The sequence below is a fragment of the Medicago sativa genome, chromosome 2 (genome assembly GCF_051527215.1).
Source record: "Medicago sativa cultivar Bolivia chromosome 2, Bolivia_mono, whole genome shotgun sequence".
Lineage (NCBI taxonomy): Eukaryota > Viridiplantae > Streptophyta > Magnoliopsida > Fabales > Fabaceae > Medicago > Medicago sativa.
Genome location: NC_140750.1, coordinates 81,597,853 through 81,623,606, shown reverse-complemented (window position 1 = coordinate 81,623,606; position 25,754 = coordinate 81,597,853). Strand labels below are relative to the sequence as shown.

The 25,754-nt window shown below is 29.8% G+C and overlaps 2 protein-coding genes and 1 long non-coding RNA gene across 3 annotated transcripts; 1 reads left to right on the top strand and 2 right to left on the bottom strand.

Moving 5' to 3' along the window:
- Positions 1-562: 562 nt before the first annotated feature.
- LOC146951423 (small ribosomal subunit protein uS11m-like) lies at positions 563-3,619 on the bottom strand. The gene is made up of 2 exons (XM_085747402.1): positions 3,421-3,619; positions 563-1,463 (listed from the first exon to the last, which is right to left on the bottom strand). Exons 1-2 carry the CDS (start codon positions 3,515-3,517, stop codon positions 844-846), a joined length of 717 nt encoding a protein of 238 aa, XP_085603528.1. The 5' UTR covers positions 3,518-3,619; the 3' UTR covers positions 563-843.
- Positions 3,620-5,423: 1,804 nt separating this feature from the next.
- LOC146951422 (BIIDXI-like protein At5g11420) lies at positions 5,424-10,347 on the bottom strand. Its single transcript, XM_085747401.1, has 3 exons — positions 10,219-10,347; positions 6,735-7,247; positions 5,424-6,196 (listed from the first exon to the last, which is right to left on the bottom strand). The coding sequence occupies exons 1-3, from the start codon at positions 10,286-10,288 to the stop codon at positions 5,658-5,660; spliced, it is 1,122 nt and encodes a 373-aa protein (XP_085603527.1). The 5' UTR covers positions 10,289-10,347; the 3' UTR covers positions 5,424-5,657.
- Positions 10,348-24,329: 13,982 nt separating this feature from the next.
- On the top strand, positions 24,330-24,802 carry LOC146951421 (uncharacterized). Its single transcript, XR_015025505.1, has 2 exons — positions 24,330-24,479; positions 24,588-24,802. It is a non-coding gene; the product is annotated as an uncharacterized LOC146951421 (long non-coding RNA).
- Positions 24,803-25,754: the final 952 nt, after the last annotated feature.

Sequence of the window (25,754 nt, the reverse complement as noted above, 5' to 3'; positions counted from 1 at the left end):
TAAACTCAAAAACAAATCCGACAAATTGCACAAAATTAACAATTAAGACTCACTTAGAGCATGTTGGAAGGAGGGCGAACAACTCAACTGGTTTGAGTTAAGGGTTAAAAGTTGGAGGTCCATAGTAAGTTCACGAGAAAAAACTAAGGTAATGTCATTTAAAACAAAAACTTAGAGCGGTTGGCTGTTATTTTTTCTTTCTTCTCGCCCCTTCAGTTTTATAAACGTAAACCTTTTTTAATATATGAACCTTTGGAGAGTTCTCAATCTACTAATCACTTTGTATCACTATTGTGATTGTTAATTACTTTTGATGTTGATTTCTGATGAATATTTTGTTAAGTATCAACGAGTTATCTAATCTTGATCTATGACCAACAAGTAAGAATAATCGTCTAATGCACAAATCCAATCCATTATCTTGTTAACACCAAGAGGAAATGCAGCTCAGCCATTGGAAACAAGGAGAAAAGGCCATCACAATTCACAATTGTCCTGCTTTTAACAACTCATGTAGTCGGAAAGCAGCTCAATCAAAATAATTTGCAATTTGGAATTATAATTTGATGGAAGAAAGAATTGAAATTGGACTATTACAGGAAGAGTTTACTACATCATTTCAAATGATAATTTGAGCCCCAAAACCTTGCAATTAATAATACACAGCCTTTCAGTAGAGATATGCTGCTACAAAAATTCTGATTATTGTACAAAATGTAAACATATAGGTATGAAACAAAGTCATAATGAAAATAAGCTCAACAAAAGCTTCTTTAATCTGCACCTAAACTATATCTTCATCCAAGTCAAATAAAGCTTCTTCAACCATCCCTGTAAAAATAACTAGATACGTCGTTTCTTTGGCAGTCTGCAGCCATTATGGGGACGACGAGTTGTATCTTCAATGTATACAATTGGATTTCTATCTCCTCGAGAATCAGAAAATCCCTCTCTCCAGCTTAATATTGCTTGCCTTTTCCTCCGAAAATGAGTAAATCCATTCACTTTCATGACAACAGATTTCAACCCCAAACTTCTAGATCTTCGACCAACCACTTCTGCAGTTGCTTCAGCAGCATACCTAGAAAGCTTTTGCCCTGATTTCATATCTTTCAAGGAACCAGCAGAGCCACTAAGTTTTACATTTCCTTTAGAATCGGTCACTGTAACAAAGGTATTGTTACGACGCATCTTGATATGAACAAAATCAGCATCATGCTGAAAATGATACTGATTGTATAGATAACCCCCCATAACACCCTTTTCATTTTCTTCTACACTTCCTCTCACAAAGTCCATCTTCCTGAAATTCCCACCAATCTCAGCCTTATTCTCAATTAGGGAGTTAACATTCTCCCTATCCCGCGTAAAATTTGGACGAGCACTTGCATTTGAATTTACATTCTCACTTTGATTCCTCCCGTTCAAACCCCAGCTTGCACTAGAAAATCCTCTAACATATCCTGCAGTTTCAAGAGTTTGAAAAGGACCTAAGATTGTTGAGATGACATTAAAGAAAAAACTAAATAAATAAAAAGATCGTGTCTATTTGATTATGCGGTGGCAAAAATTGACTTTCAATTAATCAATTATGTAAAATTGATTTTGCTTAAAGTGTGTTGAATGTAAAGTGATTTATGTTTAGTAAAAGTGAAATATGACCAACATATTTAAGGCTAAAAATCAGGTTTGATGCAAAAGCCCCAAATCAAGTTAGAATTCATTCAAGAGGTAAAACCAATTCTACTCGTAGACACACAAGCATGTCAAAAACAGTTTTATGTGTCTATAATCACTTTTGTCTCTCACATAAGTGAATCCAAACATACACAAAATGATTTATGGTATCTAGTTGCCTGCTATCTATCATTATCACTAGCACATCTCTTTTGTTTTCTCAATTTCAGCCATTTAAGATCAAATTTGATGATAACAGACAACCAATCCCATTCCTGATTTGGTTGTCTGTGAGCTGAATATTATATCAAAACAATTCAATTAAGAAATAAGCACGAACAAATCAGGAATACTCAATTCAAATACACAACCAATCCCATCCATTACTGCACCAATCTTTCAACAAAAAGGAAAGAAAAATCAAATAAATGAATTTAACCCAAAAAACTGACCCCTTAGAATCAAAAACACCCCTCATAAAATTGTTGAGATAACCTGAGGTGGATACTAAAACTTGATGCCTATGAAGCACGGACACGTCTAGGACTAGGCGTGTCGCGGTGTCCGACACTCCTATGACACCCGTACGACACGTGTCGAACCGGTGTCCTAAATAATTGTTTTTTTCTTTACTTCGACACTCCTACGATCGGTGTCCGACACCTGTGTAACACTCATACGAGCCGTGTCGGACAACCCAAACAAATATCTAAAACAATTTTTTTTCTCTCTTGCTTCTGCACACCATATATACAAGAGTTACATATCTTTTGAGAAATGTTGATCAATTAGGGGCTATAGACATTATAGTTGATTATATCATTTTTAGCTTTTATGACAGGAGATGAATAAATAAAGGTCAAATGATATCTTGTTGTAGAACTTTTTCTAATGACATAAATTGCTCAAGTTAGATGTTTATATATGTATTTTAGTTTTCATTTTAGATCGTCTTAAATAAATTAACATGTATGTAACGGTGTTGGTGTCCTATATTTTTTACATTAGCGGTGTCGACGTGTCCGTGTCAGAGTCCATGCTTCATAGCTTGATGCAGTGATTTCAGTTATCTATCACTAACTGGGTAATTGCCAAACTTTCTCTATTTTCTTGATTTCAGCCATTTAAGATCCTATATGATATGTTCTTCAAAAACAAAATAAAAAAGATCCTATATGATATGAGAGTGAGGTTAATATATTATTAACAACAACCAAGCCTTATCCCATGTAATTACATTGGATTAGCTACATGGATCAAATTAGGCCATAATGTGCTACTATAAACCATATAAATCTTTCTTAATAGTTTTTTAGGTCTTCCTTTGTCTGACGATACTTCATCTGATCTACTCTCCTTACTACAACATCTACAAGTCTTCTCTAAGCATGTCAAAACCACAGAAGCCTATTTTCCACCGTCTTTCCTACTATAGGTGCTACTTCAACTCTCTCTAATGTTGTCATTTGTAATCATATCTCATCTAGTCTTACAACGCAACATCATCATATAAGATCTTATATCATACGAGAGCTTAATATCAAATCAATATAAAAAAAAAAAAATTAAAAAAAAAAATCAGTGTAGAACCAAAAGTATAAAAGCATAGAATTTCACAAACACTAAATTCAAATACACAAACCAACCGGAAAATCATTCTATCTACCGTTGAGTAAAGAAAAACAAGTAATAAATCAATTTAACCCTAAAGTGAAGGCATCGAAAGAAAGATTAGAACATTACCGCGCAAGAAGGTAGTGTGAGATGGAAGTGTGGTTTTCGATGCAGCGAGAAGAGATCCATGGACATGGCAAATGGAAGAACGCAAATAGCGAAACATCGCGAACGAGGACGATGGCGCACGGTGGAGCAACCGAGTGTGAGAGCGTTGTATAAGCTATGAGTGACTGTGTGACTGTGAAGCGAACGAACGTTGAGCGTGTTATTGTTGGGTTGGGCTGGTTTTCTTTTTTGAGTTGTTGCTGTTTACACCCCAGGTATATTATTTACCTTGAAAAAAGGTCAATAAGAAGATAGCTTCTCATGAATTTTAAGTAGTAACAAATCAATTCAAAGATAGGTTCTAGTAGTTTTTTACTATCGAAAGATTCATTCCGATAAATTGACGAGTTTTTGACAAAAATGAAGCATCTATCAAGCAACCTTTTTATTTTAGTCTATATGGGCTACTCGTGACTCAGTATAAATTAACCTAAATGAGGAACAAGCTTGTAGGAGTCAAGCAAAAAAAAAAAAATCCCTGAAAGCTCTATGATTGAGAAATCACCTTCTTATGTGTCTGTTGAAAACTTGAGAATTGAGATACCCCTTGATTTTCAGATATTAGAATCCAAACCGTGTAAACTTTAAAGTATGTGAAAACACTAAAACTACATTGTGTCACAAGGAGGGTTCATATTCCAAAGTTTGGATGTGCAAAATTAATTTTTGTTTTTTGGATTCTAAAAGGCAAACGTGTAAAAATCCAGATCAAATTACATTTTATCACAAAAAGGGTTACTGTTTAATTAATGGATACATAATTGGCTCTTATATGATTTTGAGATTATATATAGGTTATATTATACTAAGATACTAGAGTGGGTGGGTTAGTTCTAAGGATTTTTAAGACATGTTTTTTTAGGTGATATTTCTTCAAATGTGGCTGAAGATAGGTTTTCGATGCTTGACTTTGAGCTCTGGGTTGTCACTGAAGCGTACTCAGCAACATGGTGAGAGAGCAAACTCCAAAATATGATAACCCTTTAGACATTGAAAACTATCGAAGTCTTACATTCTATAATTCGGCTGTTTCTTACATATGAAATTATTGTTTAGGGATCTGTTGGTGGTTTTTATCTGACATTGCTCTTAGACAACTCCATCACTTTTTTTTTTTTTTGAGTAATCAACTCCATCGCTTAGAAAGTCTTCTTATGAGTGTTTGTTTGGGTTGGAGTTTGCAAGCACAAAAACATGTTTGGGGGATTTTCAAAGCAAAACTGCCGTGATTTCTAAAAGCCTGCAATTGAAGCTTTTGGGTTAACGTGGGTTGATGTCGTGGTTTTATAGAAAACGTGGGTTGAAAAACACTGAAGCATACAAACTACGAATCGTTTAGACACACATAAATATTGTTTGTATGGTGGTGTCATGGTGTGCAAGTAAATTCAATATTTTTCATTATGACCTTCTTACTTTGGTTGATACTATTTTTATGACCATGCTCATGAATTTAGAGATTTTTTCACATGCTATAGAGGTCAAAGATCACCAAATAATGTGTGACCATTCTACCAATTGTTCTCATGAATTTTGGTATATCACTGTATAAATATTATAGAAGAAAAGGAAAAAAATGTTATCTGTCAAAATAAAAAAAATAAAAAAGAGGATAAAGTATATTGAAAAATTTATATAAAAAATACAAATAAATTAGCTTTCACTCATCTTCCCATTAATATTAATCCATTAAAATTATTGTTTACGAAAAAAATCTGTTAAAATTAAGTCAATTTAAATATTTTAAATAAATAATGAATATGCATATGGAAAGGTTGTTTGAAATTACTTGTTAAATGGTGAACTCGTGGAATTTATTGAATTTTATTTTAAGAAATTAATTAAAATTTTAATTTGTTGAAATAAGAAATTTTGAAAATTTACTTTAGTGGGGAGGCTTTTAATAATATAGAGTTAAAATCAGAAAAGAAAAAAAAATGTAACAATGAGACATTGGAAAATCATAATGCAAAAGAGTGCCACAGTATTGCCACGTATTGAAATACTTCTCATTTGTTTACATTGTAGATGTAGATCATAGATGTAGATTAGATACGTGAATATATAAGACGCAGTAAAATCACTCAATAATACATCCTCCTAGCTATATTATTACAAGAATTAATTCTATAACATAATAAAAATACTCAACGAGATGGATGATGGTAGCAACCATGCATTTTGATTTGCAACATTACTTAGGTATGCTTGTAGGGATAACGAACACTAAGCAATTTTACATCATCAATAACAGGTCCACAAAGAGAACCAGAGTTATCATTCTTCATGGTGTAAAATGTACTTAGGAACCTAATCCTAGTACGTCTTGTCGTAGCCTTAAAACGAAGTTTGCCTCTAACAAACCCTCCTTTGCCCTTAGATTGATAAGGAACTTGAACAGTGTCTCTACCAGCAAATGCTTCTACAGTCATAGAACCGTCACATGCATTATTAGCATCACCAACTGCAAAAGTGAGGACATAAACTTTTCCAATTGTGGTGAAGACTTCTTGTGCAAGTGCACTTTCTTTCCCTGCTACAAGTTCAATTGCTCTTTTTCCTTCTGGTACTGTGAAGTGTTCAGAATCAATGTATTTCACTGCTTTGAGAGATTCAACTATCCATCCTGGTAATGGACCATGAGCATCCTCAATGTGTGGTGGGATCAATACTCCCCATGATGCATTTGGGAACACATATGGTCCTTCTTCAAAGTTTCCATTTTTCAATAAATTAGCTGCACCAAACAAACAAAAACAATAGTTAAACTTCAATCCAAATTTAATTTGATACATCAAATAGTTTAATCCTCTTTGCATTAAATTAAGAATTTTATTTGTATGTAAAAAACCATAATGTACAAAAATATTCAATCATATTGGACCGTTTAATTACATGTATGGAGTCACAATGTATTTGACTATGACATTGTGTGTGATACTTTGTCTCCAATTGCGAAAATCACATTAACACACTGTGATTGTGACATGTTTACCGTCAATCCAAACACATCATAAATATATGCTTGAAATCACAATGAATTTGACGAAATCATGAAGACACTTTGATTTTGTTAAAATTATAACATGTAGCTTTTGTCAAAGTCATGAATGATATCATCATATTATTATTTTATTTAGATACTTTAAATAATAACATTATGATATATGTAAATAGTAAAATACAATTAAGCTAGGTAGAATTTTGTGCACAATATCAATGTATACAAATTTAGATACATGGACATGCACTTCTATGTAGGGAACAAAAATTACCTCTGGTTCTTCTAGGTGGGTTCAAAACCTTCAAGGCAACAGAATCAATAAGTGGGCCACAAGCTGGATCATCTTCAACACCAGAGTTATGGATAACAATTTCCCCTTCTGGATAATCAGCTCTAAACCCACAAGCAAATGATTCCCAACCATTGCTACCATACATAGTCTGTATTGGAATGATACCATAATCTCTTTTCTCAGAAGTTGGTACCACTGACACATTAAGCTTCTCTTCTTGTGCACACGTGCGAGCTGCACTGAACGTGATGGAATAAGATGACCCTTTATTTAATTTCACCTTTTGTTTAATGTATGCTTCATTTCCTAGCCTAACAGCATAAGCACCTTCTGGTACAACCAAAAGCATGTCACCTTGTTTTTGTCCTGATTTTATGTATTCAACGTATCCTGAAACTGTCCAATTAGGTATGGCATCATGGGTTGTCACTACTGTGCCCTTTAGGTTTGATGCTTTTGGACCAACTTCAAAGTCACCATTTGGCAATAAACCTGAAAGAATTTTAAATTGATAAGGACTAAATCGATATTTTTTAAATTTAAAAGATTTGTGTGATATTTCGTAAATTTAAAAGATTAAATTGTTTGAACCTTATGATAGGAAAATTTTTCTACATCCCCATGAGACCTATATTTTCCACACAAAAAAAGGTATACATATGACACCTAGATATATAAATAAAAGTTGAAATATCTTTTTCAAGAGCACTTTTTGGTCTTGTTCCACCATGTGATAGGGAACATGTTAGTAAGTGCAGGCTGTGGGCACATGCAAACCTTTGTAAGCCATGTGAAGAGATTTCCAATGCTATATTGTTCTAGAATCTAGATCTCTAGGAGTTGTACGTGTAAATGTGATCGTGTATAACTTTTTTTATTGAATGAATCCTGATATTCTCACATCACATTTTTTTATTGTCCTTTTTGTTACTTTGGTATCAAGTCAAACAACATAAGAACGGAGTAATAAGTATGTTAATCATTTTTTTTTACAAATAAATAGGTTAATCGTGTATAATACTCCCTCCGTCCCAATTTATCTGACCTCTTGACTCATTTCACACATATTAAGAAAAATGTATAAATAAAGGGGAAAGTGGAATATATTGTATTGGGAATGATAAAAGTAGTATTATTTAGTGTTATATTGTATTGGGAATGATGAAAGTTGTATTGAAAATTGAAATGACTCAGTTATTTTGGGACACTTTTCTTTAGAAAATGGGTCAGATATTCCGGGACGGAGGGAGTAGTACTTAATCTGGTAACATTTTAGTACATGTTATATGCTTCGTAATTAGAGAACTTATCTCAAAATCATGTGCCTTAAGATCTGACGAAAGGGATGTTGTGGATCTAGACTATGCAGAACAAAACGACTCACATGCAAAGTTCAAAATCATTCATAATCTATTACTTCCTCTTCCTCTGTCCCGGAATATCTGACCCATTTTCTAAAAAAAAGTGTCCCAAAATAACTGAGTCATTTCAATTTTCAATACAACTTTCATCATTCCCAATACAATAAGGGTCTGTTTGGTAAGGCCACCAAAAGAGCTTATAGCTTATAGCTTATAGCTTATAGCTTATAAGCTCATTTGACAAAAAAAGCTCTGTTTGGTAACTTTTTCTACAATGAGCTTATAGCTTATTTCACGAATTTCAACGAGCTTATAAGCTATTTTTCAGAAGCTACTCCAAGTAGCGTTTGAGCTTATAGCTTATAGCTTTTTGTTTTTTCTTCCATTATTACCCTTGTTATTTTAATTAAAACCCAACTTTACCCTTTATATATTAAAACACATTTATTACGTTTCAATGCTTTGCCTCTATATTTTTTTCCCTGCGTTTCCAGTTCTTATGTATATTACGTCTTCATTTTAACATCAAATTTTCATTAAAATAACTGAAATGGAATATTACGTTCTTATGTATATTACGTTCTTATGTATATTATCTATATTGCGTTTTCAGTTTTTCTTGTAGTAACAATTTTCATTTTAACATCAAATTTTATACTTTATTTTTTTAAAGAAACTTTATACTTGAATTTTTTTGTAAAGTATAAAAACTGAAATGGAATAAATGTTATATGAATTAATAATGTCCTTTTATGTAATTTTACATTTATCAGCTAGTTCAACCGCTATTTTTACCAAACACTTTAATTAGCTTATCAGCTATAAGCTATCAGCTAAAAGCTATCAGCTAGCTTATCAGCTAGCTTATAAGCTATCCGCTATTTTTACCAAACAGAGCCTAAAACTCTAATTAATACTACTTTCATCATTCTCAATACAATATATTCCATTTTCCCCTTTATTTATACATTTTTCTTAATCTGTGTGAAAAACCAAACTGGCTCAGATAAAACGGGACGGAGGGAGTAATGTAAATTTTTATTTTTGTTTTTTTCAGGCGATACATTTGTAGTATCATGGGGAAGACATTATGATCACCCTACGAATATCTAAATAAATTATGTATATTGCATAAATAAACAGGTAAGTAAGCATACGTATTGTTTTACACTAAATTTTAAAATTATAATATTCATGATTTGATATGTTAAAGTGTTCTCATCTAAAATTCATTTTACCTCTAAAATAAATAATAACATTAAAATGAGATTTTGAACTTCAAAACATTCTTTTTGTTCTCAAATTACTATTCGATTCAGCTCATTTTTAGGTGAACATAGTTAATTATTAAAAATAAAATATTTTAAAAATTTGTGTATGATTTCTATTGCAGTGAAAATTAATTTTAGTAAAAAATATATTGAATGTAAAGTTATTTTGGAATCATTAATATACAACAAGTTAGTTAAAAAGTTAATTTGAGACTAAGATCAGTTATAGAGTTCAAAGCTCTTAGTTCTACTCCGTCCGTTTTAAAATGAGTGTCGTTTTATGTGTTTACACAGATATTAAGAAATGCAATGATTAAAAGAAAGAGAATGGTTATTTTACCAAATTATCCTTATTAACTATTGATTAGTTTTAAAAGTAATATTTTGGAAGTAGTGTTCAGAGTATTAATTGGAGGGTACAATTGAAAAGAAAAAGTTATTGCATTGGAAACTGAAAGTGACATTCATTTTGAAACAATTTTTTTTTAGCTAAAACGACACTCATTTTGAAACAGAGGGAGTAATAGATAAAACCAAACACAAAATATATGATCAACTCTAAGTCAACATAAATTGAAAAACATTAAGGGTTAAGAATCTAAAACTGAAGTACAACAATGAAGAAAGGCCATCAATGTTAAACTTTTAAGTAAGTAAACATTTGGAGATGATCAATAAAACACTTGCATTGAATAGTTAGATCCTAATAATCACAGTACATAAAGGATGCACTAATTAAAAGTGATTAAAATCCAAACACCATTACATTGCATGTAGTTCCTTAAAAAAAGAAAATTACATTGGATATAGTGTTGGGAATTAAGAACTTACCATCTGTATAAGACAAAGCACCTTGGCATATTGAGAGGAATATAACTAATAGAACTTTAAACTTCTGCATATTTTTTTGTTTTTATGAATCTCAAGAGAAAGAGAGAGAGATATGAGTGAGTTGGATTTGAGAGATCCTAGGGAGAGAGCACAGGGTTTTATTTGAATCATTAGATGAAAATGCCACTAAATTCAGCAAAAAATTACATCAATGCCACTGGAACTATCCTATCCTAAATTTTCCAGCAAGAGATGGCTTTGCCCTGAATACATGTTAGTGTTGTTGGCCAGTGCCAGACAATCTTACACGAGTGTCAGAGTTAAAAAATTACTCATTTGTATTTTTTGATAAATCTCTTTCATTAGTAACGAGATTGACACCAATTTTTGTTCTTTATTATAGTTTCATACGGCTATTTTTTATAGAAAGAACTAGTATAAATTTTGCTTGTTTGTTACATAAGTTAAATATTATTTTATATATTTTTAATATTTTATCAAGGTAACTTTTGAAGAAAAATATAAACGTAACTGTAATTTTAATTTTAATATCTAAAGAATATATTAAAGTAAATTTGACTTTATTTAAAAAAACAATAAAAAAAATACAAATTTTTAACTTCCCTATAACGAAGGTCATTAAATCAATCTCACTAAGCTCTAAACATACTTTTTTGATTTGTTGCATAAATAATGTATTTGGTCTATATTCTATACTAAATACTTTAATTACTCAATGAATCTAAAAAGTCAACTTTTTCTTATAAATAGGACTGAAGTAGTACTCCCTCCGGTCCTTATTATAAGAAACAATTGATTTTTTGGGTTCATAGAATAATTAATGTATCTTGTTATAAATATAGACTAGATACATCAATTACACAATGAACCTAAAAAGTCAACTTTTTCTTATAATAAGGACCGGAGGGAGTATTGAATATTGAATATTAACTCCCCAAATAATTTGCTAAGCAAAGTTCATTAAATATTGCACTGCCTTCCAAAAATGAATGTATTTGCTCCAAATGACTTCATTAATTGTTAGGCTGAAGTCCTTGGATATTTGTAACTAGAAATGTCTTCATTGGCCTATTAAGACTTCAAAACTCAATACTTCATTAATGTGTTAGTATGTGAATTTAGAAATTAATGTTGTGTATAAAAAAACATTCTATTTCATTACATTATACTCATTCTTGTCTCAAATATAAGAAAACATTTTTTTTTGTTAAGCCAATAATTCATTTGCGAAGAGAATCGCATTTCTCTTGGCCAATTATAACGTTATTAGTGACCTAAACTCACATTTCCCTTCACTTGAAGAAATGCTAAGCAAACAAAATTTTCCCCGACGAACTTCTACTTTTATAACCTCTAAAAATAGAGGCTTAATAATTCAATTTTGAGTTATCTTTTGTGTGCGTGACAGAGAGAAAGTTGGTTTAGCAATTGTTTTGCATTGGACCTTAGATGTCAAGCATTTGATGCTACTATGCCAAACTTCAACTTATGTGTTAGCTAAACTCTCTTTCTATGTTTGAATTAAATTTAGTTAACTAAGATACTAATGTAACCTTTTAATTGGTTGGGTATATATAATCCTTATTTCATTATATCAATATTTTATTCTTGTCCTAAATACTTTTCGGAGTTAGGATTAAGTCTACTTTTATTAATAAAAATGATAAACATCCACTTTCATACTTTTTCGAGAGTACAGTAGGCAAACACTAATATTGTTGAAGGATAAGAAAAATAAAGTTTTGATAAAATGAGATATGGAAATAATAACAATAAACATATTGAAGCTAGTTTAAAGTTGCTTATATTTAAAAAAAATGAATATTTTTTTACTTATCAATACTAGAAGTTGAGAATATAACGTAACCGGTTCACAACATAGCAAACCAATATTTAAATTTTAGACATTGTTCACATTTAGTGTTGAATGTCTTGAATTTGATTAACTCCAATAGAGAGAATGTGTGGGAAACAAGATAATGAGTGGTTTGATGGTTGTTTAAATTCATATACAATACATTTTTATTTTAGGGGAATATCCGATATAATTTATGATGGTTGTTTAAAAATCTTTACACCAAAAATGCAAAACAAGTAAACTTTTTCTAATAATTCAAAAAAGAATCTGGCAAATTAAAATTCTAAAAAACTAAAGCTTAATTTTAGTTTCGAAATTAAGACTGTAGTATATTATTCAATTCAATCCCAAAGTTGAAGAAACGAGTAATGCCTCCCCCTGATAATCAATTTTTTTTCCTAATATTTTTTTAAGAAGCAAGCATTATTAATTGAAGCCAACAATGTAAGTTTCCATATCCCAAATCAAAGAATTTTCTTGAGCAAAGTAAATATATGGACACGTGTTATTTAGTAAGACGTGGTTTTTAGATTTTGCAGTGGCAATAATGTATATAAAAAATATGTGAAATATTCAGCACAAGAGTTGCTTAAAATTTCATGCAATGATTTTATGGGGGAGGTTAAGACAAACTCATTAAATCCCACATGCTCTCAGTCCAGAACTTACACTGTCGGTGGCAAGAAATTTATATTCCTTTCAAGTGTTATATGTTACCTTTTGAACCATTTACTTAGGCTTATCTATTAGGGTTTTGCTATCTATTAATACAAGTATATTTGTCAGAGTGATTAACAAACTATTAATACAATTTTCGGTTGCCCATATATATTATATGTAATATACTAATATATTAAATTATTTCTTCTCACAATACATAAAAAAAATTGTTGGACACAGTCTAGTTTTGTTTTCATTAGCCAATTTTATACATGGGCAAACAATTATTTTGTCCCTTCAAACTTTGTTTCGGTGATCTCACAATGGGTTTGTCGTTTTTCAATATGAATAATGAACTGATTCAATAAAATATAATTTAAAAATTAAAATTAAAGACAGGTATATGAAGATTTTAGCTAGGCTGGTTGTACCATGATCCAAACACACATGGCTTTGAATTTGGTCATGTTCGTATGGATCTTCTATGAAGGTGGATTGGTGGTCCAAGATCTCTGGGTCATAAAGACGAGATCACCCCTCAATTAATTAAAATTGGTAAATGTTGTATACCAAATCTACATGGTTTATTAATTTATGCCCTCGTGGGGCCTTAAGAATCATGCATCAATCTTGTGAACGAAAAATTATGGAGCTGGGAAATTAATTAACTGCGGTGGATTTGGATGGGTAAACATTCTGTTCATAACTGTAACTTGAATAAAAAGTTTAAAGTTTTATAATTGAGAAATGATATTTTGACAACCACTTTTTGACAACTTTTGGACAACTTTCTCTCTCATACTTACATGATGTTGTTATCCTCTCTCTTCCTTTTTCTCTCTCCATTGTTTTTGACCAATAAGGAGTGAGAAAAACAAGGTTGTCAACAAAGTTGTCATCAAATGGATGTCAAAATATCATTACTCTTTATAATTAGACGTATCATACGTAAATTTCATTGCAAAACTGTAATTGTAATTAGTTTGATGTTTCTACCTGAGTATTTGACCTTGTTTGACATTCTGCTCACACCAACTGCAATTTTTATTTAACTTTGAAGTTTCATAATTAAACCTATCATTTGTAAATTTCATTGGAAATCTTGGATTAGTTTGATGGTTCTATCGGACCTTGTTTGACATTATGCTCACACCAGTTGTAACATGAATTCAAGTTCGAAGTTTCATAATTATACGTACGTATCAGTAGTTTGTTTGACTGACGGTTATACTTGACCTTATATGACATTTTACTTATCATTAATTTGACGGTTCTTTTTTTTTTTTTTTGGTCTAGTAGCCTAGTGTTTGGGGTTCGAACCCTGGCCCCTGCATATAATATGCAACGTCCCTGCCAACTAAGCTAAGCTCACGAGGACAAAATTTTAATTTGACGGTTCTACTTGACTTTGTATGACACTTTGCTCACACCAGCTGTAACTTGAATTCAAGTTCAAAGTTTCATAACTATACACATCATTTATAAAATCTGTCCAAACTTGCATTGCATGAAAACGAGTCTTCCCTAATTTTTTTTTATTATAAAAGAAAGGGAAATGTTAACCGGTGCCTCCGGGGGAGGCACTGGTTAAGGGGTCAAATATAGTAGCATTTGTATTAAGAGGTGTGTAATCAGTGCATTAAAAGCTGAAAAAGTATTTTTTTTTTTTAATTTAAAATTTCCTCTTTTAACTTCTTTAAAGTATTTCTTTTAGTGCCCCGGGGCACTAAAAGAAATAACGAAGATGGGAAATGAAAAAGAGATCGATATCAAATATCTTATCTTAGGCAACCCATGTGACCGCAAAAGTTATTTTAATCTCAATGTCCCTTTTTCTAGCCTACATATGGTGGCTGTTCTTTATTTCTTTGTTTTTCCTTTAGTTTCTTTGTTTTGTGGTCGGCAATAATAATTATGTTTAATAGAATGAGAAAATTGGGTATCAAGAAAAAATCAAGCTGACTTAGTGGCAGGTTAGAGAATAATTGCCTTTTTGTACAAATATTATGACAAAATTAGGCAAGAATTAACATGGTTGCATGTGATTTTATTTAGTTTAGAACATCTTGTCACCATGAATTTTCTTTTTAACAAATAATTTAAAAAAAATAACAATTTAACTCATATCATTAATCAAAAGGAGAAGCAATAATAATCATGTTTAATAGGATGAGAAAATTGGGTATCAAGAAAATCAAGCTGACTTAGTAGCAGGTTAGAGAATAATTGTGTTTTTGAACAAATAACATGACAAAATTAGGACACAATCAACATGGTTGCATTATTTAAAAAATAAAAAAAAATAACATGGTTGCATGCGATTTTATTTAGTTTAGAACATCCCGTCGCCACTAGGGGTGGGAACATGCCAGACCGTCCGACAGGGGCCTATGGCCTAGCCTATTTAAAGCCTAGCTCGGCCCAGCTCGTTTATTAACAAGGTCAGGCTCAAGCTTTTTATAAAGCCTATTTAATTAAATAGGTCAGGCTAAGACTTACAAAAAAGCCTATTAAGCCCGTCGGGCCGGCCTATTAAGCTTTTTATGTATGATATATCTTCCATTATTGATATCGTTGAAGTTTTTTTTCCTCATAAACTCAAGCCTTCATAAGATTAGTTATTTAGTAGCACATATATTGTTGTGATTATACCTTCATAAGATTTCATTATTTAGTTGCAGATATATTCATGTGCTTTAGGCCTTCGTAAATTTTGGCCTATTTAGTAGTAGGCTTACATGTGTTGCTAGACTTTGGTGTAAAATAGGCTTTTAAATAGGCTTTCAGGCTTCATCGGACCTTTAAATAGGACAGGCCAGGCCTCGAAAATGAGCCTATGACGGGTAATAGGCCAGACTCAGGCCTATAATTTTTGAAGTAGGTCAGGCTTAGGCCTTACAAAGCCAGGCCCGGCCTAGTCTATTTCCACCCCTAGTCGCCACGAACTCACATTATAGTTAAAAGGAGTTTAAACTCAATAATGCATTGACTCCTAGCCTAAGAAATAGTTGTCCTCGCAAAAATTTGAGCAACTATATTCATCAAACATATTTTACGGACAAGGATCATCTCCTGCATAAGTCTGTGCTACCATCTCTCAAGCGGTGATCCAATGGTTGAGACTATTTAGTTACTTTATTTTACTTTTTCTCTCTCATTTGTGTACAATCCAACAATTGCAACTTCCGCGCAGTACAGACCACATGAGAAGATTGGCTGGAGGGGATTCAAATTCCAAATTTTACTTCAAAGTTTGTTTTTTCTTAAGAAATATTTTACCTCAAAGTTAAAATGTAAAGATAAACTACCTATTAATAGGTGTAGAAATTATTGAACTAAACTCGCAAATACCATATGAGATAGCTATTAAATAACAAATTTGTCCCCTTCAATTGTCGACAATCGACATATTTTTGAACTTTGTTCGGGCTAGAATAAATTCTCCTTCACTGTTTCGAACACAACAACCGAAGGAAACAATACCTGCTTCATGATACAAACTCATATCCAAATTATATTTATGATAAGTGCTAAAACACTCTCTTTTTAACACTTACTTAAACACTCCAATTTTAATTGGATAAAACATATGTGTATCTTACCATTTCATGTGGATCATAATTTAAATGTGGAATTCACATTAATTTCACTGAATAAAAAAAAGAATGTTCAAGTAAATGTTAAAAAAAGATCGTTGCTAACAATTCTCTTAAGACATTCTTAATACATCTTGTTTTTCCACCATGCCTTATTGAAAGTTTAAAAGTTACAAGAACTTACCCCACCTTTTTGACATGTCAACCTTTCCCATGCCATCAACCTAATATCTCTATTATTAGAACCTTTTCCCCACAAAAACACATTTAACATTTTTTCAATATCACAAATTGATGGCTATAGCGACAATCAAAACATTTTAATTTATCGTATCCACATATATAGAATTGATAACATTTGAACTATTCAATAATATTTTAATATTCTAAAATAGGGTTTGAATAGTTGTTTGTAAGGTAAATGAGCTAAAAATCATGAAACTTAACGTATTAAAAAAGTTGTGTTGGGATAAGATTTCATTAAATATTTTTCTAATGCATCATCTTGATCGGTTATATACTTTTAAGTGTTTCAATTCTACCTTCATCTTCCACTTATGAACGTTTCTATGTACAAAAAATAATGAGAGGTCTACTGTACCTATTAGCTTTCAATGTCTTGCCCAATTAATCTATACAATATCATTGAGTCCCGACAGTGGTTTATGATTATAAATCTTGCCCTATGTCTAACAAATAACATTTACAGATGAAATTATTTTAGATTTGTTGAGTAAAAATTATACGTCTAGCACTTTCTCGATCAAAAGTTCAATTTTTGAGTTTCACATAAAAGTGTTATGTATGAAAATAACTTCATCGATATAACAAAAAAAATATTGTATATAACTCTCCAAATCAAGAGTTTACATCAAATACATAGATAACTACACCTAATCCCAACACAAAAGGAAATTAGCTACACATACTCAATGTAGTTAGTAGAAAGAGATGAGAATGAGATAAAATAAAACATGAAATCTGTATGCTCCATATTAATGTAGATAAAATACATAAACTTCTATATTATGGTATAAGCTTGCTTCATCTGTTCTTTTGTTTATAATATTTTGTTCTAATTATTTATTAATTATATTTTCTTCATAGTTTGCATATTATTCAAAGCCAAGTACTTAGCTAAATTATTCTTGAAGTCTCTACCGCCTCCTGTGTGTATATCTTGCCTCATGCTCTGTTCTACATTGCAGATCTCCATTACAAGTTAGTATAATTTTTTGTTGAAATTAATTTTTGCATGTGTAATATAAGATGATGTTGGATTGTTAGTAATTTTTTTTGTTAAAGAACATGTTGAAAATCAAATTTTTTATGTATGTTTTAGGATATTATGTTGTTATTTTTAGGATATATGTTGTTATATGTTTCAAGTTTATTTGTAGAGTATATGTTGAATATGTATGTTTTTTTTTTAAGAAATGCATGTTGAATATATGTTTTTCTTTATATTATGATGATATGTTTAATTATCTATGTATATTATGTAATTGTTTATATGGCTGCATGTTATTTTTAGACCTGTTAATTTTTTTTTTTTAGACATGTTAGAACTGTTGAATTTCTTAAAAAATTAAGTAGAACTTTAAAGTTTGAATTACTGTGAGACAAAAATGTTAAAAAAGGAAAAAACCATAATACTATTTTTTTTTAAACTTTTACTCCTTTTTTGACAAGAAACTCTTACTCTTTTAAAACGATTGTTTTTTATTTTTCAGAGAAAACTATTATTATTTTTTATTTGTTTTAGATCTGTTAGAACTGTTGAATTTTCTTAAAAATTTAAGTAGAACTTCAAAGTTTGAATTATTGTGAAGTATAAAACAGTTGTATTTTTTTCTTTTAAATAGATGATGTTTTATACACTTAAACAATTTATTAGACAAAAATGTTAAAAAAGGAAAACAACATAATACTAATTTTTTTTAAACTTTTACTCCTTTTTTCGACGAGAAACTCTTACTCTTTTAAAACGATTGTTTTTTATTTTTCAGAGAAAACTATTATTATTTTTTATTGTTTTAGATCTTTTAGAACTGTTGAATTTTCTTAAAAATTTAAGTAGAACTTCAAAGTTTGAATTACTGTGAAGTATAAAACAGTTGTATTTTTTCTTTTAAATAGATGATGTTTTATACACTTAAACAATTTATTAGACAAAAATGTTAAAAAAGGAAAACAACATAATACTAATTTTTTTTAAACTTTTACTCCTTTTTTTGACAAGAAACTCTTACTCTTTTAAAATGATTGTTTTTTATTTTTCAGAGAAAACTATTATTATTTAAAAACGTTTTATATAATAAAAAAATTGTTGTTATTACAAAAAAGAAATTAAGTTTAATTTAGAAAATAGTTTTATTTAAAAAAAAAAGTTTTCTATTTTAATAATTGTTATTTAAACAATTTTTTTTATGCAACGAGTTGAGGTCTCTACTATAATTGCGTCCAAGAAAACTATTGGATCATCTGCAATTCCTTCCACCTTGGAATACACATGCAAATTAAAATCATAAGCACACATGATGTAGCGTGTGGTAGTTTATAGTTGTCTTTCTCCCTCAAAATGAAATTCATTTCGCATAAGAACCCACACACTTATATGTATCGGAATCAAATGGTTTGATAATAAGAATTCATAACTCATACTCATCAAACAATGTTTAAATAAATTAACGATTTGAGTTCTAATCACTTGTTATTTTTTTTTAAGTCCGTTAACCAATTGAGCCCAATTGTTGATTCGTTTTTTACCACAAGAAATCAAACCATAAAAAAGTCACAAAATAGATAGATAGATAGATAGATAGATAGATAAAAAAAGGAGTAAAAATAATATGTACTGGTAACATACACATCTGTCCTATATTGCACAAATTTGCAAATTACAAAATGAGCTAAAAAGAAATATAAAACCATAATCCAAGCAAAGAAAGAAAAGAAAATAATAAAAAGAAAAGAAGTTGAAATACAGGAAAACAGGGTGAGAAAATAAACAAAAAAATCTGAGTACCTATAAAAAGGTGATTAAGGTTTTATCTAGTCTCAACAATCAACAACAATTATAATCCCAGCAGCACCAGATCTTCATCACAAATATACACCAATCAATAAACCATGTTGCGTTTCATTCACCATCCATTACCAAGGATTATGAACACGGAAGGAGCTTTCACTGTAGTGGCTCTTCATCACCAACATCTATGATCCGTTCAAAAGAAGAGCGAATCCGGAATGTATGGGTTTCTAGCTTCCGTTTGATGCTTTCTTTAGAAGAAAGGAAAGCTTTATACTCGGATCGGATCGAAGATCTGTCGATTCTTGTGGAACATGAAGAGAGTGGGATAGGAGCAAGGGGTGTGAGGGATTACATCCAACCCTATCATTAGAAACAACGAAGGATGACACATACCTTGCACAGGAGCAACGGATTTGAGGTAGTAATGATATACTCATAATATATTGAATGTGTGTGTTTGTGTGTTGGGTTTCTGTTTTCAATTTCTAATGTGTGTGTTTTTGTCATTTTTGTCAATACACTAACTTGATAGTAAGTTAAACTAAGAACAACTTAAATCAGGAACTAAAATAAGTCTCTAATTTGGCTTACTATCATTAACAACTTCATTTAAGTTAAAGTATTTATCTTTTTTATGTGTCCTCTTTTTAAAAAAATATATCTCAAATTATTTGTCCATTTTACAATATCAATGCAAGATTTGTTATTTTTTTTTCATAAACATTATTTTATTTATTGCATTTCAATCCTCTATATTTTTTCCACTAACTATTATTAATAAGAGTGATTTAGTAAATGACATATATTTTACTGCTATTGATAAACACTATTAATCTTTCCTTAATACCCATGTAAAACTCAAATTGAACAACTATTTTGAGACGGTGACGGTATAATTTGGTCCCATATATATATATATATATATATATATATATATATATATATATATATATATATTATTTTTGGTTTGGTTATAATGCATATTATCCTTGCAGATAAACCTGATAGACACTAGTTTCCAACCCACTTTTACCCTAGATTTTCAAACCGCACTCTCTTTTGTTGATGCTCGTATTCTTGTTTTCTATAGTGTTTCTGAGGAACACATGGTGTGTCACTAAAAGAAATCTGGTAATTACACAGGGATATGTATGTTTTAAGATATTATATTGTTATTTTTAGGATATACGGTGTTACGTGTTTCAAGTTTGTTTGTAGAGTATATGTTGAACATGTGTGTTTTTTTTTTAATGAAATGCATGTTGAATATATGTTTTTCTTTATATTATGATAATATGTTTAATTATATATGTATATTCTGTAATTGTTTATATGGTTGCATGTTATTTTTAGATCTGTTAATTTATTTTTTGTAGATCTGTTAGAACAGTTGTTTATTTTATTAAAATTTAAGTAGATCTTCAATGTTTATATTACCGTGAAGTATAAAACAATTGTATTTTTTTTCTTTTAAATAGATGATGTTTTATACACTTAAACAATTTATTAGTCAAAAATGTTATAAAAAAACCAGAATACTAATTTTTTTTAAAATTTTTACTCCTTTTTTTGACAAGAAACTGTCACTCTTTTAAAACGTATATTTTTTATTTTTTTAGAGAAAATTGTTATTATTTAAAAACGTTTTAAATAATGAAAAAGAATTTTAAATGAAAAAAACAGTACTCGTGAGTATAGCTCAGTTGGTATGGACAATGCAGATGCAAGGTTCGGGGTTTGAACCCCGACCACCACAAAAAAACCACAAAAAAAATGAAAAAAATTGTTATTATTACAAAAAAGTAATTAAGTTTAATTTAGAAAATAGTTTTAGTTAAAAAAATGTTTTCTTTTTTAATAATTGTTATTTAAACAATTTTTTTAATGAGAATGCATTTTTAATCATAATTTTTTTAACCAACGAGTTGAAGTCTCTACTATAATCGCGTCCAAGAAAACTATTGAATCATTTGCAATTCCTTCCCACCTTGGAATATAGATATGCAAATTAAAATCATAAGCACACATGACGTAGCGTGTGGTAGTTTATAGTTGCCTTTCTTGATAATAAGAATTCATAACTCATACTCATTAAACAATGTTTAAATAAATTAACGATTTGAGTTCGATCACTTTTTTTCTTAAGTCCGTTAACCAATTGAGCCCAATTGCCGATTCATTTTTTACCACAAGAAATCAAACCATAAAGAAAGTCACAAACACAGATATATAGATAAATACATAAATAAAAAAAAGGAGTGAAAATAATATGTACTGGTAAAATACACATTTGCCCTATATTGCACAAATTTGCAAATTACAAAATGAGCTAACAAGAAATATAAAACCATAATCCAAGCAAAGAAAGAAAAGAAAATAATAAAAAAAAAAGAAGTTGAAATACAGAAAACAGGGTGAGATAATAAAAAAAAAATCCGGGTACCTATAAAAAGGGGATTAGGGATTAGTCTAGTCTAACTAACAACTTCATATAAGTTAAAGTATTTCTCTTTTTTTATGTGTCCTTTTTTAAAAAATAAAAATCACAACTTATTGTCCATTTTACAATATCAATGCAACATTTGTTATTTTTTTCCATAAACATTCTTTTATTTATTGCATTTCAATCCTCTATAATTATTCCACTAACTATTATTAACAAGAGTGATTTAGTAAATGACATATATTTTATTACTATTGAAAAACACTATTAATCTTTCCTTAATACCCATGTCAAACTCAAATTGAACAACTATTTTGAGACGATAACAGTATAATTTGGTCTATAATTATATATATATATATATATATATATATATATATATATATATATATATATGGGTATTAAGGAAAGATTAATAGTGTTGTCCGTGCACAACACTTGGTCGACAAAGGCGTAATTTATTTATTTTCGAACTTGATGATGTTAAAAATAGTTTGGTTTTTCGGTTCTCTCAATCTAAATAGAGTGAAAAGATAGAAGGGAGATGAATTGAATGAGAATGGAAAAATGACGTGAAAACACTAAGGTGACACCAGACGTCGGTCTACTGATCAATTCAGATCAGTCGTAATATGCTCTTATAACCGATTTGATCCGATAAACTATATGCACTCTGTAACATATAATGGGATCAAAATAACCCATAGTTTTACAAGCTTCTCTAATAAATATTTGTTAGGTCCAAAAGTATTGAAATAGTGCCAAGTTAATTCAAATTAGCATTTTTTATCTCGTAGGTAAGATTTTACAGACGAAATGCAAGAGTGAAGTTGAAGAGAAAAAAACAATGTGAACAGAACAGAAAAAGGAAAGCACTATGAAAAGCTGTATATTGTTTTTGGTTTGGTTATAATGCATACTGTCGTTGCAGATAAACCTGATAGACACTGGTTTCCAACCCACTTTTACCCTAGATGTTCAAACCGCACTCTCTGTTGCTGATGCTCATATTCTTGTTCTCTCTAGTGTCCTGAGGAACACATGGTGTGTCACTACAAGAAATCTGGTAATTACACAGAGTATTAGGATATTATGTTGTTATTTTTAGGATATATGTTTCAAGTTTGTTTGTAGAGTATATGTTGAAAATGTATGTTGTTTTTTTTTTTAAAGAAATGCATGTTGAATATATGTTTTTTTATATTATGGTGATATGTTTAATTATCTATGTATATTCTGTAATTGTTTATATGGATGCATGTTATTTTTAGATTTGTTAATTTATTTTTTGTAGATCTGTTAGAACTGTTGATTTTCTTTTTTTAAATTTAAGCAGAACTTTAAAGTTTGAATTACCATGAAGTATAAAAGAGTTGTATTTTTTTCTTTTAAATAGATGATGTTTTATACACCTAAACAATTTATTAGACAAAAATGTTAAAAAAAAGAAAAAACCAGAATACTAATTTTTTAAAACTTTTACTCCTTTTTTTGACAAGAAACTGTTACTCTTTTAAAACATTTGTTTTTTATTTTTTAGAGAAATCTGTTATTATTTAAAAACGTTTTAAATAATTAAAAAGAATTTTAAATAATAAAAAACTATTGTTATTAAAAAAAGAAATTAAGTTTAATTTAGAAAATAGTTTTATTTCAAAAACGTTTTCTTTTTTAATAATTGTTATTTAAACATTTTTTAATGAAAATGCATTTTTAATCATAATTAAAGAATAATTTTTCTTAAAACTTTAATTCTTTTAAAACATTTTTTTAAGATCAAATTAATATGGAAAGAAATTTTACGGGTAAAGAAACATCTTTATTAATTTTTGATGGTGACCGAGATTTGAACCCCGACATTGCACATTATGTATTGTCCATACCAAATGAGCTAAACTCACGAGGACAAATATCTTTATTAATTGTTGCATAATGTAGTTTAGTTACTAAAATTCCCCGGTAAAAAAATATCTTTATTAATTGTTTCATAATATAGTTTCGTTAGTAAAAAATTCGCACGGATAGAAATCTTTATTAATTGACAAATATCTTTCTTTACGCGATTGTATCTAATTATTAAAATTATTTTAATACATTTTAATTAAAAAAACATTTTAATACATTTTAATTAAAAAAACATTTTAAAAAGGTTTTTAAAATTATTTTTATTAATTAAATTTAATTATTAAAAAAAATTAATACATTCTAATTAAAAAAACAATTAAAAACATTTAAAATAAAAATTATTATACGTTCTCCGAGATGTTTTGGGTCAGACTGCCACTGATGTGACATATGACAGTGCGTCAGAAGAGCAGGCTGTTGAGCCAGACATTTTGCCAGGGTCTGGGTCAGGGTTTTTGCCAGGAGTTATAAAAAGGGGTTTTGACATGAGTATGTCTCATAACTTTGCCAGGAGCTAAAGCCCTGATATAACCATTTGTGATGACTGCATTTGCCATTTTTCCTGCTCCTCGCAGAAGCTCTGACAAATTGCAATTTCCCAAGGTTTCAGCGCAATTTCCCCTGGAATCCGCCCCTGTTAAATTTCCAGATTTCTTGTAGTGTGTGGTTCTCACACACCATATGGATTCCTACAACATGCCAAAACTTATATTTCTCAATCACTTGGATGACAAAGTTTTACGGGTTAGCTTTTTATTCATCTAACCTCTTTATATGATATAATTGCTTTGCTTGATGATGTTTGTTTCTTAAATTAACTGAAGTTTTCTCTTCGTGCTTAAATAATTGTAGGCAACAGTAAACATCAGTCTGGAATCAGTGATCTGTGAGTTTCACAGAGATCATATGGAGCAGCAAGGTTGATGATATCAGTTTGTTTTTCATGGAACAAATGAATATATTTTTTTAGTTGTAAAATAATAGAAAGAAAAAAGAGCTGGTCTTTCTAGGATGTTATGTGGCTGTAGTGAGAGAGCAATTAATATTTATTGTTGCACTTGCGCGTATCCTGCACGTAATCTGTGACATGATTTGTTAAATTTTTTAACTCAAATTACTTTACAATTGAAGATTATTACTAGTATTTTACAAATGTGAAATACTTGATTTCTTCTTTGGAGTAACCAGATAGGTTGCGTAGATATGGAGTGTGATTAAGATACCCCTTACTCTCTCTTCTCTTTCCTTTATAATAAACTAGCGGAAAGACGGGCACTATCGTGCCTGTCTATCCGCTCTTTCTACTGCGATAACGCATGTGATTATTTATTATGTTTGTTTGTAGTATAATTTTGATTTAAATTTTTAAATATTATAGAAATTATTGATTTATAAACAAAATATTGTCAAGGCATACAACAAAATAATTTTTGAACTCAACATATTTTAGTTTGTCTTGACGCATTGATATTGATATATTGATATTGTCAAGACATATTTTAGTTTATAAACATCAATATTGATATATTGATGTTTCTTTTACACAACACACACATTTATGTTATGATGTTTCTTTTACACAATAATGATAATTTATTGTTTATTCTAATAGTAATTAGAAACATCGTAACATAAATGTGTGTGTGTTGTGTAAAAGAAACATCATAAATAAATGTTTAAATGACATGTTATGTAAAAGAAACATTGTTATGATTGCGATAAAAGAATATGTTTTAAAACTACATTTTTCGTAAAGTCTCCATCTTCTCCTTCTATTTTCCCTTCTTTAATGTGAACTTTTGTTTAAAATAATTTTTGAACTCAATATATTTTAGTTTGCCTTGATGCATTGACATTGATATATTGATATTGTCAAGGCATATTTTAGTTTATAAACATCAATACTGATATATTGATGTTTCTTTTACACAACACACACATTTATGTTATGATGTTTCTTTTACATAATAATGATCATTTATTGTTTATTCTAATAGTAATTAGAAACATCATGACATA